The sequence below is a fragment of the Podarcis pityusensis genome (genome assembly GCF_964106645.2).
Source record: "Podarcis pityusensis genome assembly, chromosome: 2".
NCBI lineage: Eukaryota > Metazoa > Chordata > Lepidosauria > Squamata > Lacertidae > Podarcis > Podarcis pityusensis.
Window position 1 is genome coordinate 79,812,680 of NC_138029.1, and position 14,557 is coordinate 79,827,236.

General features: G+C 41.7%; 1 protein-coding gene across 4 annotated transcripts in view; it reads left to right on the plus strand.

Moving 5' to 3' along the window:
* Positions 1–14,557, plus strand: part of CFAP92 (cilia and flagella associated protein 92 (putative)) — a 52,352-nt gene that overhangs the window by 7,509 nt on the left and 30,286 nt on the right. For 3 of the 4 annotated variants that reach the window (XM_080996696.1, XM_080996694.1, XM_080996697.1), the window contains 4 exons: positions 171–233; positions 2,731–2,938; positions 3,894–4,019; positions 6,221–6,323. In XM_080996696.1, the coding sequence (XP_080852822.1) occupies positions 171–233; positions 2,731–2,938; positions 3,894–4,019; positions 6,221–6,323 (500 nt within the window). The remainder of the gene's footprint in view (positions 1–170; positions 234–2,730; positions 2,939–3,893; positions 4,020–6,220; positions 6,324–14,557) is intronic. The other variant, XM_080996695.1, reaches the window with a different exon arrangement.

Consider the following 14,557-nt stretch of genomic DNA (forward strand, 5'->3'; position numbering starts at 1 on the left):
TAGAGTGGTGAATGCTTTGGAGGGGTGTTGTTGGGAAGGGAAAGCTCTTGTAGTGTAGTTTGTATGAGATACGTAACTGAAACATGCTGCTGTACCTCTTTACATTTTTACATTTCCCCGTCTCTTCCTTTCCTTTGCTCTTGCTTCTTTCTTCCTATTCACTATATCAGCCAGGGACTCCAAAAGACAGTGAGCGGCCCAAGTCGAAAAAGGCATCCGCGCTGCATATTTCAGTGAGTGCATATAAGATTGTAAGACAGCTCTAGAAATAAGTTTATGCCTGCTAAATATGAGGTGGAGAATGCAGGAGCTTGCAGAACACTCTCTTATGTGGTGGCGCCATTTAATCACGACTGTTCCATTGATGCTGAACTAGAAAGATGTGGCCAGCGCCATATTCCATTCCAAGAAATTGCTGATTATATTTGGCTATTGGCAGTGAGACTAGAGAGCGCCGTAGTTTCTCTTAACGAACATTGCTTTCTTAATGATAGCGTTTTGTTATGACATCACACAATACCTATTGCCAACGGCTCTCGTCAGGCAATAATGAAATCATAATATCACTGTGTACTATATAGGACTATTCCCAGGAGGAAAGTGGAGAGCAAAGTTGACTTGCCGATTTCCCCTTCCTCTTGCGCTCCTGAGAGGCTGCTCCAGAGGGTTGGAGTATCGTCTGGAATAGCATGGGAATTAGGATAGAAGGCTGCAGAGGGAACTGTTGAAAAATGCTTCTCTTCCCTACTTCCCTCCAACAAGATGTTGTCTCTTTGTTCATTTGCTACAGCTGATCTCCAAATATAGCAAGAAAATGGTAAAATTGTGGAATAAGATGGCAAATGCTATTGGACTTTGGACTCTACCGTATGTTGCTCCTACCCCTTAGAATATATTTTCTCTCTCCTGCATATCCAAACCAGTACCTTTTCCTCATTATGATCCATGAACTTCAGCTTTAGTTTTGCAAACATAAAATTCACAGGATCTGAGCACAGCAGGAAAAGTGGGATTTCTCATAGGTATAAGGCAGCTTCAGATGGCTATGAATCATAGTTTTGGGTGAAGGCAAGTCACCAGAACACAACCTTCATAGTAAGATACGACTCAATATTTTGAGAGAATTCAATTTTTTTAGCCCTGCTCAATCTTAATGTGGATTTTAATAGTTAAGAATATTGCAGTTTTATGTCTTTCCAGTTGGTGGCAAGGGGAGGAATAACTAATGCTTTTAAAAATTCATTATTTCTTCTCTTTAATGTTTTGGTGTTTCATACAATATATTTTCAAGCTCCAGTAAAGTTGTCAGGCTTTTGTGGCTTGTAAGCATGTTTGGAAAAACTATTGTGGGCACCACCACAAAATGATTGCTGTTAGAGCCCTACAAGTCGCAAAAGGCTATTGCCCAGTCACAAAGGTGAAATGGCTTTCCCATAAAACAAGGTAGAGGTTGAGTCCGAGGCCCAAACTACTGTTTGACCCTGAAAAGGACAATGGAATGCTCCTCACATAAAGATCATACCCACCCCACACTCCAGCAATCACATTCCTGCAGAACTACAAGCCACACCACGTTGCAACCATATACAAGATAAAATCCTCCATTACTCTGCACTGTACTCCTCCTCCCCCGCACCTGGAAAATCAGGGATCTTTCACTCACTCACATGCTCCTGATGGCGATATCCCATTGAATCAAATAGGGCCCTTTTCTTTTCTTTTTTTTGGAAAGGAAATTTTCAAAAATTGAGGACTGATTCGGGTTAGGACATGGGGAGTAAAAGGCCTTTAACTTTCTGGCCTCCCACTATGGTCTCAATCCAAACTGGCTCCCTTCCCAAACCTGCAATTTACAATATAGAAAAGGACCCGTTTGGTTCAGTAAGACCTCTTTTTGCAATGCAAGGTGGGCCTAGTCAAATTCAGGCCTGCAATGGAGGCAAAGCTCTAGGATACTGATGCTGACAATAGGTAAAAATGCTTCTTGGCTTCCGTTACTCCCCCCTGCTACAGGTTTTCTTCCGCCACACTCCACTGACCCACAACAACTCCCTGCTTATGATGCTGAAGTCCCTTTTTGTCCCAGCCCCCCTTTTAAAAAAAAAAGGTAAATTGGGCTGCCCTCATGCAGGAAAGCAAAGGCCAGGCCTTTGGCAACTCTGATCACTCTCCCTTCCTTTGTGTGCTTCTGTGTCACATGGAGCCCAGAGACATAATGTAGGAAAATGGGGGATAGAGTGGAGCAATTGGAGGGTAAAATAAAATTAAAAAGCACCAAAAACCAGGATGTCCAGGAGGGCTTTGGTGGGTACTAAAGAAGGGACAGCAGTTCTCGGCAACCCCTGTAAGTTGCCCAGTTTATACCGTATTTTTTGCTCTATAAGACTCACTTTTTCCCTCCTAAAAAGTAAGGGGAAATGTGTGTGCGTCTTATGGAGCGAATGCAGGCTGCGCAGCTATCCCAGAAGCCAGAACAGCAAGAGGGATTGCTGCTTTCGCTGCGCAGCGATCCCTCTTGTTGTTCTGGCTTCTGAGATTCAGAATACTTTTCCCCCTGTTTTCCTCCTCCAAAAACTAGGTGCATCTTATGGTCTGGTGCGTCTTATAGAGCGAAAAATACGGTACATCTTAAGTTTCTTTTGAAATGCAGAAAGAATAATTGTGGCCCCTAATTTATTTATTTTTAAACAATCTGTGTGTGTTTGTTTTTTAAATAAATAAAAAAAATAGGTTGTGAGACCATGGCTTGAACAGGACCAGATATGGGTGTCATGGAATCATAGTGTTGAAATTAATGTTACCACCGACTTCTTAATGAAGCTAAGAGATCATAGTATAAAGCTGAGATTATGGGACACCAAGGATAAGGTTTGTTCAAAAGCCAAGTATAGTAAAGCAAAGACTGCTGCACCACCATCAGATCAAGGATCTCTTGAAGGTAAGCAGAGTATTTAAGTAACAAAATACTTTATAAACGCTATGTGCAGATAAAGGAATTAGCAGTTTGGTTTTCCAACTCAGTGCAGTAATGCATTCGGGTTTTCCTCCCATTTTGCATGGGTTTGTTGTTTTTGTTTTTATGATAACTGAAGAATGTCCTTGGAGGGCACAGGCTGCTGTGGTTAACCCTGAGCTGGTCTCAGTTTAGTCACTGCCTAGATGCAAGACTATATTGAAGCCCCATCCAAATCAGTTGAAAGATTCCCATCCGATTTTGTCCAATTTTCTTCTAAAACCTTATGAGAAAAGAGATTCCTCCACAGGCACTGATGGTCTGTTGCAAGTTGCAGAATTGCAGAATTCAGAACTGCCAGATTCCATGTGTAAAATCAGTTTTAAAATGGATTACTCCTCCATCCTACTCCTGAATACCCAATATACTTGCCTCCCATGCAAATTTCTGTTGGTGAACTCTTGAGCCTTTGCTAGTATAGACATATTTTACTTTGCAGAAAACCCCCCCAGAAAGCTTCTGTTCTTATTTAGGGTTTTGTTGGGAACATAGCCTGGTAGGTTTCAGGGATGATTGCTTTGTATGGTGAATCAGAAAAACTGGATACTGGGCCTTCTTCACACATAACATTAATCCATATTCAGAAATAAAACATGGTACAGTTGCTTTTGCTCTCCTGTTTGGAAGAAACAACCAGAAGGCTTGGCTTAGCATTATGAGTGAACCAGGGCTTGTGCCCCCTCCCCCAACACACACACACAGCATCTCTGAGTAGTAAGATAGGAACAAACCAGCAAACTTCTCATTCATAGTAAGCCATAGTTTTATTTTTGACTATGGCCTAATAAATGAATGGGAACATGACAAGGTAACCACATATTAACAAACTCATGAGTCCTGAATGTAATTTCTTCTTACCTTTCCTCCCCTCAATGTACAGTAAAGCATATGATTTCGCTTCAAAGAAACTTCCTGGAACAATGTCAACCCAAAGCCAGTTACACAAAAATTAAACCACCAGAAGTGTCCCCCATATCAGAGAAGTCAGCAGTTGGCACTATAGCAGGTACAGTAGTATGAGTGTGGTGCTACATTATGTGACTATTCTACAGAAACAATGAGCCATCTCACTGTTTCAGCCTTCATTGTTGCTTGAACTTGTATAACATGTTACAGTGGTACCTCTGCTTATGAACTGAATTCATTCTGGAGGTCCGTTCTCAAGCTGAAACCGTTCTTATCCTGAGGCGTGCTTTTGCTAATGGGGCCTCCTGCTGCGCGTGCGCCTCTGGCACGCAATTTCCGTTCGCATCCTGGGGCAAATTTTGCAACCAGGAGCAGCTACCTCTGGGTTAGCGGAGCTCGTAACCTGAAGCGTTCGTAACAAGAAGTGTTCGTAACAAGAGGTACCACTGTATTTAGCAACAGTGGGTTGGATCCAGACTTGCTCCTATTGTTGGAGAAGTAGAGATGTCTTTCGCTGATTTGCCTTCTCCCCCAGGGCCATCTCCATGTTATTTGGGGGCGGGGAGCTTCCCCAACCCTCTGGAGCAGGCTGCAGCCCCTTCAGGAATCAGCCAAAATTGTCTTCTCCTTTCCTCCGTCAGAGGCATTTCTCCACTGGATCAACAGCTTTCTGCAGAGCAAAGGATGCTTTTCATTTGTGGGAGACAAACTCTGACCAGATCCAAGATACTATTTTATAGTCTCTTTTATGGCACAGTTCTGATAGCAGCTCATAACTATTGAAAGTTCAGTAACAATAAAAATAAGCATGAAAACTGTGGAGAAAGTAAAAAACAGAGTAAAGCTAAAACAGATTTAAAAATCTGGGAAAATAAGATCTTTCTGGCTACAAAATAGCATCAGTGTATTTATCTGGCGAGGATATTCCAAAGTTTGGCTGCTATCTCCTGCAATCACCCACCACACCTTACTTCATGGGGGGCACTCTTGCTCTCCCATTTTAACTCCGTTTATACTCTGATCCATCCCAACTCATTACCAAGAGTTTTGTAACTAAAGCAAGTAAAGGTGGAGACAAATGACATTGTTGCAGAGTCCTTTGGCTAAGGAGAATTAATGTGATTGTATTTCCATTAACAACCACCTTGTCTTTGGAGTTGTGTAAAATAATTCACCCATTTTTAAAGATTAATTCCAGTTTTAAAGTGTTTCCATAATTTTCACGCGGTGCATCCACTCAATTCTGTCAAATGCCTCCTTTGCATCAATGAAGTATGTATCTGTAAATGGTCCATTTACAATTGCTCTTATTTATTTGTAAAAGTATTTATATGCCATTCTCTTGCAACACATCAGCAACATAAAATCATTTAAAACCAATACAGAACAATAATTTAAAAAATGGGCTGTTCAAGAAAATTGTAAACAACTGCAGAGGCCTGTAGTCATTAAAGTCTTCAAAAGTCTGAAAGTCACAAGTGAGGATGCTTGCTGAATGACTTCTGGAATAGTGTTCCACAGCCAGGGACTAAATGCCTGACTTCTGGCTGAGGCCAGTTGGGCCTTTGTAATACGGGGGGCAACTCGCGGTGATCTTCAAGATGATCCCAGTGATTGGGCTGGGACACAAGGGCTCAGTTGGTTGGAGATGACTCAAGAACTGTTCAGATAAATTTTGTGTACCTTGAGTTTTCTAAAGGTAACTCACGAAGAAAAGACATTATTTAACTCTCAGTTGAGAAATTTGAAAATATAAAAGGGGATAATTCTAGTTTCAAAGTGAAAATGCGCCCTGTCTCATAGCAGGCAACATCTTAGAAAATACATTCTCTCCTTTTTAAGAGAGGACCATTGGTTCATCTAGTTCAGTATCATCATGTTGACTGGCAGCAGCTCTCCAGAATTTCAGACAAGAGTCTTTCCCAAGCCTACCTGAAAATACCAGGGACTTTCTTCATCAGTACACATGCTCTACCACTGAACTATGTGCCTTCCATAAGAATGCCTCTTTACAATGGTGCTTTCCAACTCCTGGTTTTAGATGTACTATTATTATTATATCATCATTATCATTATCATTAAAAATGTCTTCCATATTAATCAGTGGTTCTTTTTTTGTTTGTTATCTTTGTGTTTTTATATTATAAGTTGCCCTGTGATCCTCAGATGAAGGGTGGTGTAGAACTTTAATAAATAAAATAAAAACTTTTACTTTTAGTCAGTTAAGTGCTTTTTAAATTAATTAACCTATGACCAGTTAATCGAACAGTGCAGCCCTAATTAGTATTGTGTATGTTACAGGTTCTCCTGGTTCGGCTGCAAGCAAGCCTCTGGATGAAGACTCTTTCATTGAACAAAAAACTTCCCGTAAATCTATTGTGGGTGCCCCAGCTCACTCGCTGAGGTAAATCTCTCCAGGGCATAGGGCTATTGGAACAATTTCTATTTCTACTGGGGCATGCACATACTTCTTTAAAGAAAACTGAAGTCAGCTGTTTTTCCCCAGATGTCATGTCATGTCATTTATATATTGATTTGATTTATATACTCCCAAAAGAACCTGGGGCTGTAATTTATACTTAGACATTGACATCTATAGAACTTGTTTAAGATTGCAAAGTTCTTATAGCTTTAAAATGCGAGACCAATAGCGACGTATTTTGCAACAAGCATATTTGTCTCTTTTTAAATATATAAATTGAGTCAACAGCTTTTGTCACTACTAAACTCTTGTTTTCTTGTTTACCGTCTTAATTTGCAACATTTCCCCTTTGGCAAGCTGCCAAAGCACTAGACTTAGTTAAGTTTGTTGGTTTAAAAAAAGCAAGGGGGTTTATCTTGTAGCCTTTAGCTTCTACAAGTCTGGGCAGACAGAGGTAGTGCCTCATTTTCTGAGGCAGAGGATGGTGGCAAGGCTGTATTCCCTAGCTGGGAGGGCCCAAAGTAAGGTACCGGTGGTTCTTCCCTCGAGGAAACCGCACAAAACTTGTCCTCATCCAAGTCCTCAGCCAAACTGCAAAATTTCCAGTGGTGGGTCACAACACATTTATGGATCTCTTCTTGTCTCCAGTACTTTAATCCAGGAGGTACAAAGGGGGGGCCAGGACTGCTTGCTGCCACCAACTCTGTGCCATTTCTCCATAGTGCAAAACTTAGTGGCTGCTTTCATGTGCCTCTCCACAATTTTTGTAAGGCAGTGTGGGACTCAAACTGCTGGGGGCTCTTGGCAGCGGGGCCCAAGTGCTTTATATTCCCAGTGCCACTAAAGTAGCTTCTGGAGACTGAAGTAATTTCTTGACACTACCTGGTAATGTCTCAAAAGGATAATGCAGCTCATCATTGTGGCCAAGCCAGATGGCTTAAGGAATCAGTGGGTGCATGTTTGACTCTGTATCACTTGTTTGAGTCTGAGCAACATGTTGTGCTCAGTAGCTATGCAGGCTTCTCTTCTTGCCTGTCCTTGCCTCATCCGTCCAGTGTGTTTATGCTACCACCAGCCTGTCTGTGACCTGCATCCAGCCCTTGCTATTGGTTTATGTCAGGGACGTCCAACTCCCAAGAGATGGCAATCTACTCACAGGAAAAAAATACTGATAGTGATCTACCCCGGGGGGGGGGGGCGGTTCAGGCCAAAGTTGGTGAGGTTTTTTTAGGGAGGGAAATGTCAGACTACAGTAAAGGGAAAAGGGGTTTAGTCACTCACCAAAAGATCGCTATGGAAACAATCTGCCTCATAGCCAAAACTACGTCTCCCGTTCAAGCGATTATGTGGAAACGGAGGGCGGGGCGAGGGAGCGGGGGCAGATGCTCTTAGGCAAAAGCAAAGGAAAAGGAGCCTGCAATCGACCAGAACCTCCCGGGAATCGACCCGTCGATCCCGATCAACCTTGTTGGACATCCCTGGTTTATGTGATGTGGAACATGACCTTTGTCTTTCCTTGGCTATGTTATCTACCTCTGGCCCTTCGGATCTCAGTCTGCTTGTACCAGGATGGGCAAGTGGCAGCCTGACTCCAAGCTTGGCCAGGGCCTGATATCTGGAAAAAAGCAAGAGGGAAGGAAGCCGGGAGAGGCTGGGTTGCACTCAGTCTAAGTACTCTGTTGGTAGCTAGATGAAGAGACAGAGGCAGCAGCCATAACATGCTCACTTTTTAATCATTGCATCTTGGGATAGATTACAGAGCTGGCTATCGTTTGTTACTTTCTTCCTTTGACATTTTCAGATGACCTTTAATTTCTTGGGAAAATAGGGGGAAATTGAACTTTTGAAAATGTTCTTCATTTCAGGCACATTCCTGTACTTCAGATACTTCAGATTTATTGTAGTGCTATTCTCCTTGTCAGCCAGCCAGCTGATAGGGTGCTGTAAAATACAGCTTGATGACGGCCACACTGTAGGAGTGTATGCAAGTAACATGACTGGTTTTATTTCAAGAGATGTTTTATGAGAGTTGAGAGAGATCCTTAGCATAAAAATGTTTTTATCCCACCCATACTATCTTGCCAGCCTATTGCAATGTATATTGACTGCATTGTGGAGAAGCTGCTAATAGACATTCAGGCAGGTTTTGCATGTGCATCTGGTGCCTTGTAAATCCTTTTCATTAGCGGCTCTCCCCCTGAACCACAAAGTGGCTTTTATTAGGTGAAAGGAAGCTTGAATGCAGTTTGGCAGGGGAAGGGGCTTCTGAATCGGAAAGATGTGAGGAAGCTCAGGTGAGTGCATAGGACCATGGATTGCTGCTATCTGTTGCAACTTGGAAAGCGATTCCTAGTAAACAGCTGAATAATGTTCATAGGACAGAGGTGTTGATGTAAAATACTACTTTAAGCCACTGGGTAATATTAATGTTTGTTGCATGGGGTTAAGCTTATTTTGATTTTTGAGAAAATTGTACAGTGTGCTTAATCTCCTGCTGCTATTTTAAGATTTCTTGAATTGCTGCGTCTCCTTTCTTCAACAGTACTTAGTTCCTGCTTTGTAGACTAAATACCCATTTCCTGGTCTTGTCGTTTGAAGTCCATGCCAATTCAATAATTTTCTCTTCTTATTTTCCCAGTAGGAAAACAGTCTCACAGGATGATAATAAGCATATTAAGAAAAGCCCACGAGTCCAATTTTTGTAGACATTTTTAAAATACAAGTTACATTATTTTTGACTGGTACTTAGAAAGTGGAGTTACACCATTTTATTGCCAGATAACTTGGGTGTGGTAGATTTGGCATCTCCAAAAACCTTACAGACATAAGGTTTGCAGCCAAACAAAATGTTGTCTTTATCAGGGCAACATCACACATTATGCTATACTGGCCATCACAGGAATGTTCCCCTGTCATTGCAAGCAGATTTGCTGGCACAAATGTTTGGATAGAGTGCTAGAAACTAAAGTCCTATTTAAAGTTCATTTAATAGTTCTTTGATTATTAATGATGCTTTGCACTGCAGGACACCCTGATTCTATAATTGGAGGATGGTGGCAGATGGTTGGCATTGACATAAATCACAAGTGGCTTGGTACAAGTTGATCCAAGTTGCCGTATATGTCTAATTCCTCTCATCTAGCTAACATATTCCAAGAACCATTATTCTTGGCAGTTTGTAGGGTAAGGCATGCCAGACATGACATTTCAGTTTCACTAAGTGTGGGGTATGGTCTTAGGTAAGAGCATCCTCCACTGAACAAAACAAAAAGCTGAATTAAACCTTCCGAAGAAAAGCTAATGGACAGTAGCTAATAAATCTGGTTCCTTGCTTGGTAAAATGTGATAATGCAAAACACTGCAGGTTTCCTTGTCTGTACTTCACATCATTAGCTCTGCATATGTGATGGGGCAATTCACAGTGGATAGAAGCATCATTTGCAAATTTTGTAGATGCTAGATGTTTCCAGGATGGAAGGAAAGTAGAGCAGAAGTGGGACTTATTCATAATAATAATAATAATAGTTTTATTGTTTATACCCTGCCCATCTGGTTGGGTTTCCCCCAGCCACTTCCGAGCCGCTTACCATTTATGTCTTGTTCTGGACACTGACATCGGAAAGCAAGTTGGTTGACATAAAATGCATGGGTACATTTTAAGTGAGGCTTATAAATACCTTCTTGTGTAGGTAGACATAGTTAGGAAGAAATAACACTAGGCAATTGGGCAGGGACACTTTTTTGAAATGGAGAGTGCTAAAAGCCTTTTTCTGTCTGGCCATTGATGTGTCACCAGTAAGTGTGGGCAGTTGAAAAGGGGGCCATTGCCATTGGAGGCGCACTCTGGCCCAGTTTGCATGACACAGTAACTATGGTGCTGTCATAGTTAATAGTTGACTGTGAATGTCGGGATGGTTCCTGTTTCAGTTCTCCCCTACTGCTAGTGGGAACAATAAAACTATCATGCCTGCCTCAGTGTTATGCCTGAAGTGGGGATTGTGGTTTGCTTCACATCATGTTTGTTTGAAATGAAACAAGCCTCATCCCCCCATTAACTATGGCTTACTGTGCCGTGTCAACACAGCGGTCGTCCACAGTTTTCTTCTAGGAATTTGTGCACATGGGAAGCATCTGATCTGACTTGGTCTGCTGTTGCCCAAATAATTATCTTAAGGAGGGCATAGCACACAGCCTGCTGCTTCCACAGTAAAACTGCAAGACCAGTGGCTTGTGGGCAACACCCTAATAGGACAAGTAGCAACAAACCCCTGTGAGCCATGAAGTCAGGTACCATAATGTCTGCCATGATGTCTCATAGGTGGGGTACCTTATTAAGTTAGTCATGGAGAAAAGTCAGCTAAAAAAAAAGAATATTGACATTGTACTGCAATTGATATAATTGGTGATAACAATTAAATAATTCTTTTGCAATGTGTGACATGCTAAAGATCACGAACATTTGGTCTTCCAAAAGTCAGAGCTGCAGCCCTATCACATCCACAATTTTATTACATATATTCAGTAGATATTTTTTTTTGGGGGGGGGGGTAAAATATGAGTTGCCAGTACTCTTAAATTGATAAAAGTGCTTTGAGTGCCAGCAGAAAAAATCTGCTACTCTGTACCGGTGATTACTGTCACAAAAAAGTCTTGCAAATATCACATCTGGCGAACAACATACATTCCTGGACAGAAATGCTATTTTTGTCTTAGCACACAGTCTTGGTGTGCGTGGGGGCTGAAGAACATTTCAACCACAGTATTTCAGGGTTTTTCCTCCCCTTTCAGCTCCAGCAAAAAAAATCTCAGTGGGATTGTAAACTCCCACAGATGGTATTTCAACCTCTGTAGTGTTCTGCCTGTAATGGGCAGGTGAGAATTTGTTTCTAAGAAGCCCAGCAATAAATCCTTAATTGTGACAGTTGTAACACGTACCATGTACCTATTAGCTTCTTGCTTTAATTGCAACACCTGGAGATTCTTATTTATTATTGGTCATCTCAGAAGTATTCCGGCCTGTTGCAGCAGCGTTTGAAATTCCCATTGTTCTAGGCGCATTTTGCGACAGGGAATTTCATAAACGTGAGCAGTTTCTGAGCTCTGTGCCGAAGGTTTCAGATTAAAATTGCCATTGTTACTCAGAAGTAAATTCCAACCAAGTTCTATAGGGTTTCGTCCTAAGTAAAACCCAACATGTTTTGTTTAGGTTTTAGTTGCCTTGTTTCATGTACTTTTAATGTATGATGTACTTTTAATTTGAAATACAGTAGCCTGTTAGTTACAGTGATGCTTAAAGTCAAAACAAATTTTGGAGTGGGATCATTGAAGGACACTTAAGTCTTAGGTTTGCGAACTGGACACTCAAGATGGGTGTCTGTGCCATCAGTTGTATAGGCCTTTGATATGTGTTAATTGTGGTGCCAAAAAGATTTGTTTACATGAAGGAAATGGGGTGTAGGGAGAATCCAGGGCTTGTCTGTAAAGTGGAAGGAAAGGAGGACCTTTTTCTGCCTCCCCACTTCCAACCACTCTCTGAAGACTGCAGAAGGAAGCCTCTTAAGAGTATGAGGGAGGCAGGCAGGGGAAGCATGGCTTTGTTTTTTGAAGGCTTCAGATGAGGACTGGGTCATGTGAAAAATGAACATCAGATTTTAGTTACAGTTCATTCATTTTCAGCTTTGTATTTTTGTTATAAAAAAGTGCACCTATTCCGTTATTGCACCCATAACTTAGGTTTAAGGTGCCATTTAGCTCCTAGTTTTCATACCTCAGTTTCTAACACTGTGCTGTAGGAAAGATTCATTTCTGCCACTAATGCAAATGAAACCACCATAGTTATTTCAGCTTTGAATTGTAATGTTTCCTATTTCCTACCTGTGTAATAGTTTATATCCACCAGTAAATGTAGGTTTTATTTTCTATTTAGGGCGCTCTTGAGGCATAGAACTGATTTTACCATTGTTTTGACTAATGCCTAATTGTGGTACACATTTGAATTATTCAGACACCTTCTATATGAGAACTGTGTGGGCCACAAGGGGGTAGACTTGGCTTTCTCTTGCCAAGTGGAAATGCTAAAGTATTCGCTGCAATATTTCACATGAAAATAATTTGTTTTTATATGGCATAATAGGGGGAGGTTCTACACTGGTCAACTCTTGGCCATTTCTAGCATATCAAATATTGTTAATTAAGTTGCAGCCTGTTTCTGACGCTTCATTCTGATTTTGCAATACTTGTAACCCCAGCTCAGTCTTCTCTGCTCCCACTAGTAAAGGAAGTAACTGGAAGTCTCAGGGGCAAGGTTTCGAGGTACCTTAAGATACATGCAAAAGCCATCATAATACTGCAGTCCCTCTTATCAAATGTGTTTGGATTAACCATTGCTACAGCACCTATACCAGGAGGATTCACATAAGTTCAACGGAGCCTTCTTCCTTCCTCTGCAAGCACACACACAACAGTGCAACAAGCAGGTAGCACTGTGTCTAAACCACTGAGCCTCTTGGGCGTGCTGATCAGAAGGTTGGTGGTTCAAATCCCCGCGATGGGTGCGATCCCATTGCTCTGTCCCAGTTCCTGCCAACCTAGCAGTTCAAAAGCATGCCAGTGCAAATAGATGAATAGGTGCCACTGCTGTGGGAAGATAAACAGCGTTTCTGTGCGCTCTGGTTTCTGTCACAGTGTTGCGCCAGAAGCGCTTTAGTCATACCGGCCACATGACCCGGAAAGCTGTCTGTGGACAAATGCTCGCTTCCTCAGCCTGAAAGTGAGATGAACACTACAACCTCATAGTTGCCTTTGACTGGGCTTAACTGTCCAGGGGTGCTTTACCTTTTTACCTCTTAGTGTGGAAGGCACACCCAGGCCCCCTGCTTCCCATAATGGTCCTGTAGCACTGCCTGCATTTGCACACATGCATACATGTGTGTAGAAAGGGGGAAAGTTATTTATTCAGATTTGTACCCAACCTTTCCTACAAGGGGGGCTCAAGGTAGCACACATGGTTTTTTCCCTCCCCATTTTATCCACCAACAATCCTGTGAAGTAGGTTAGCTCAGAGACGGTGACTGGCCCATGGTCACTCAGGGAGCTCCATGGCTGCGTCAGGATTTGAACCCTGGTCTCCCAGGTGCTAGTCCATCACTCTAACCACTAAACCACACTGGTGCTTTGATGGACTTAATGGAAGTCCTAAGTGCATGGGTGTGGCTCTACAATTGGCTTCAACAAGAAGAGATTAATTTTGATTAATTTCATCTCGTCTGCCTGCATATATTTTCTGATACTGGTGATTTAGGGTTGTATCCAACAGTTGTTCCATTTCCACTTCTGCTTGGCAGAACTTCCCCTTCAAGAGGCCTCCCCTGCAAGCCTCTCAGATCAGCTCTGGAGAATGGCAGAGGACACCCAGAACATATCTGAGAAGTATGCAGGGTGAGGAATAGTTCTTTTGCACAAGCAGAAGTCCTTGAATAAATCAGATGGTGTTGTTAAATGCAGCCCATGGTATAGGTTGGTCCTGTGGTCTTGAATGCTAGTCTCTTTTTGTTGTTGTTGCCTGTAAATAAAGTAACATGATATCACTTGGGGTGTGAATGAGAATACTTCATTATGTGGTTATAAATTGTGCTTCATATAATTAAAGTGTTAACTACTGGATCTGACTTGAAAGTAAGCTTTGTGATGAAAAAGAATTCTTCATGATATGGTTATAAATTAGACAGATTATGGCTTTCAAATATGACATTTGAATCCTTTAAAAAAGCAAACAGCTTTTCTCCCAGGTGATTTAAGTCAGAATGTCTGAGCTGTAAATTTATGAGGGAGTTGTGCCTTTAGAAATAAAACATTCAAGTTGTGCTAGTCCTTTAATAAAATATAATCTCTTGTTCAGTGATTTCAGGGCATACTAAAAATGCAGATTTCTGGAATTGTACTGTGAAAGAGAGCACCTTGTTAATTTCTGCACTTGACTTGTGGCGTGTTGTTATAATCCTAAATTATATGCATTCATCCGCTGGAAGATAGCCACGTGTTGTGAAAATAGATTAGGGTGCAGAGGAATCCTGCATTTGTTCAGAGATTTGTTCTGAACCCCATTATGGTAGCATTATATTCATGACTTGAACAATTTATATGACTGCACACATTAAGTTGACACACAGTGCTGGGAGCCAATTCAACATCTTGCTTATTTTTAGGCATTGTCCCTT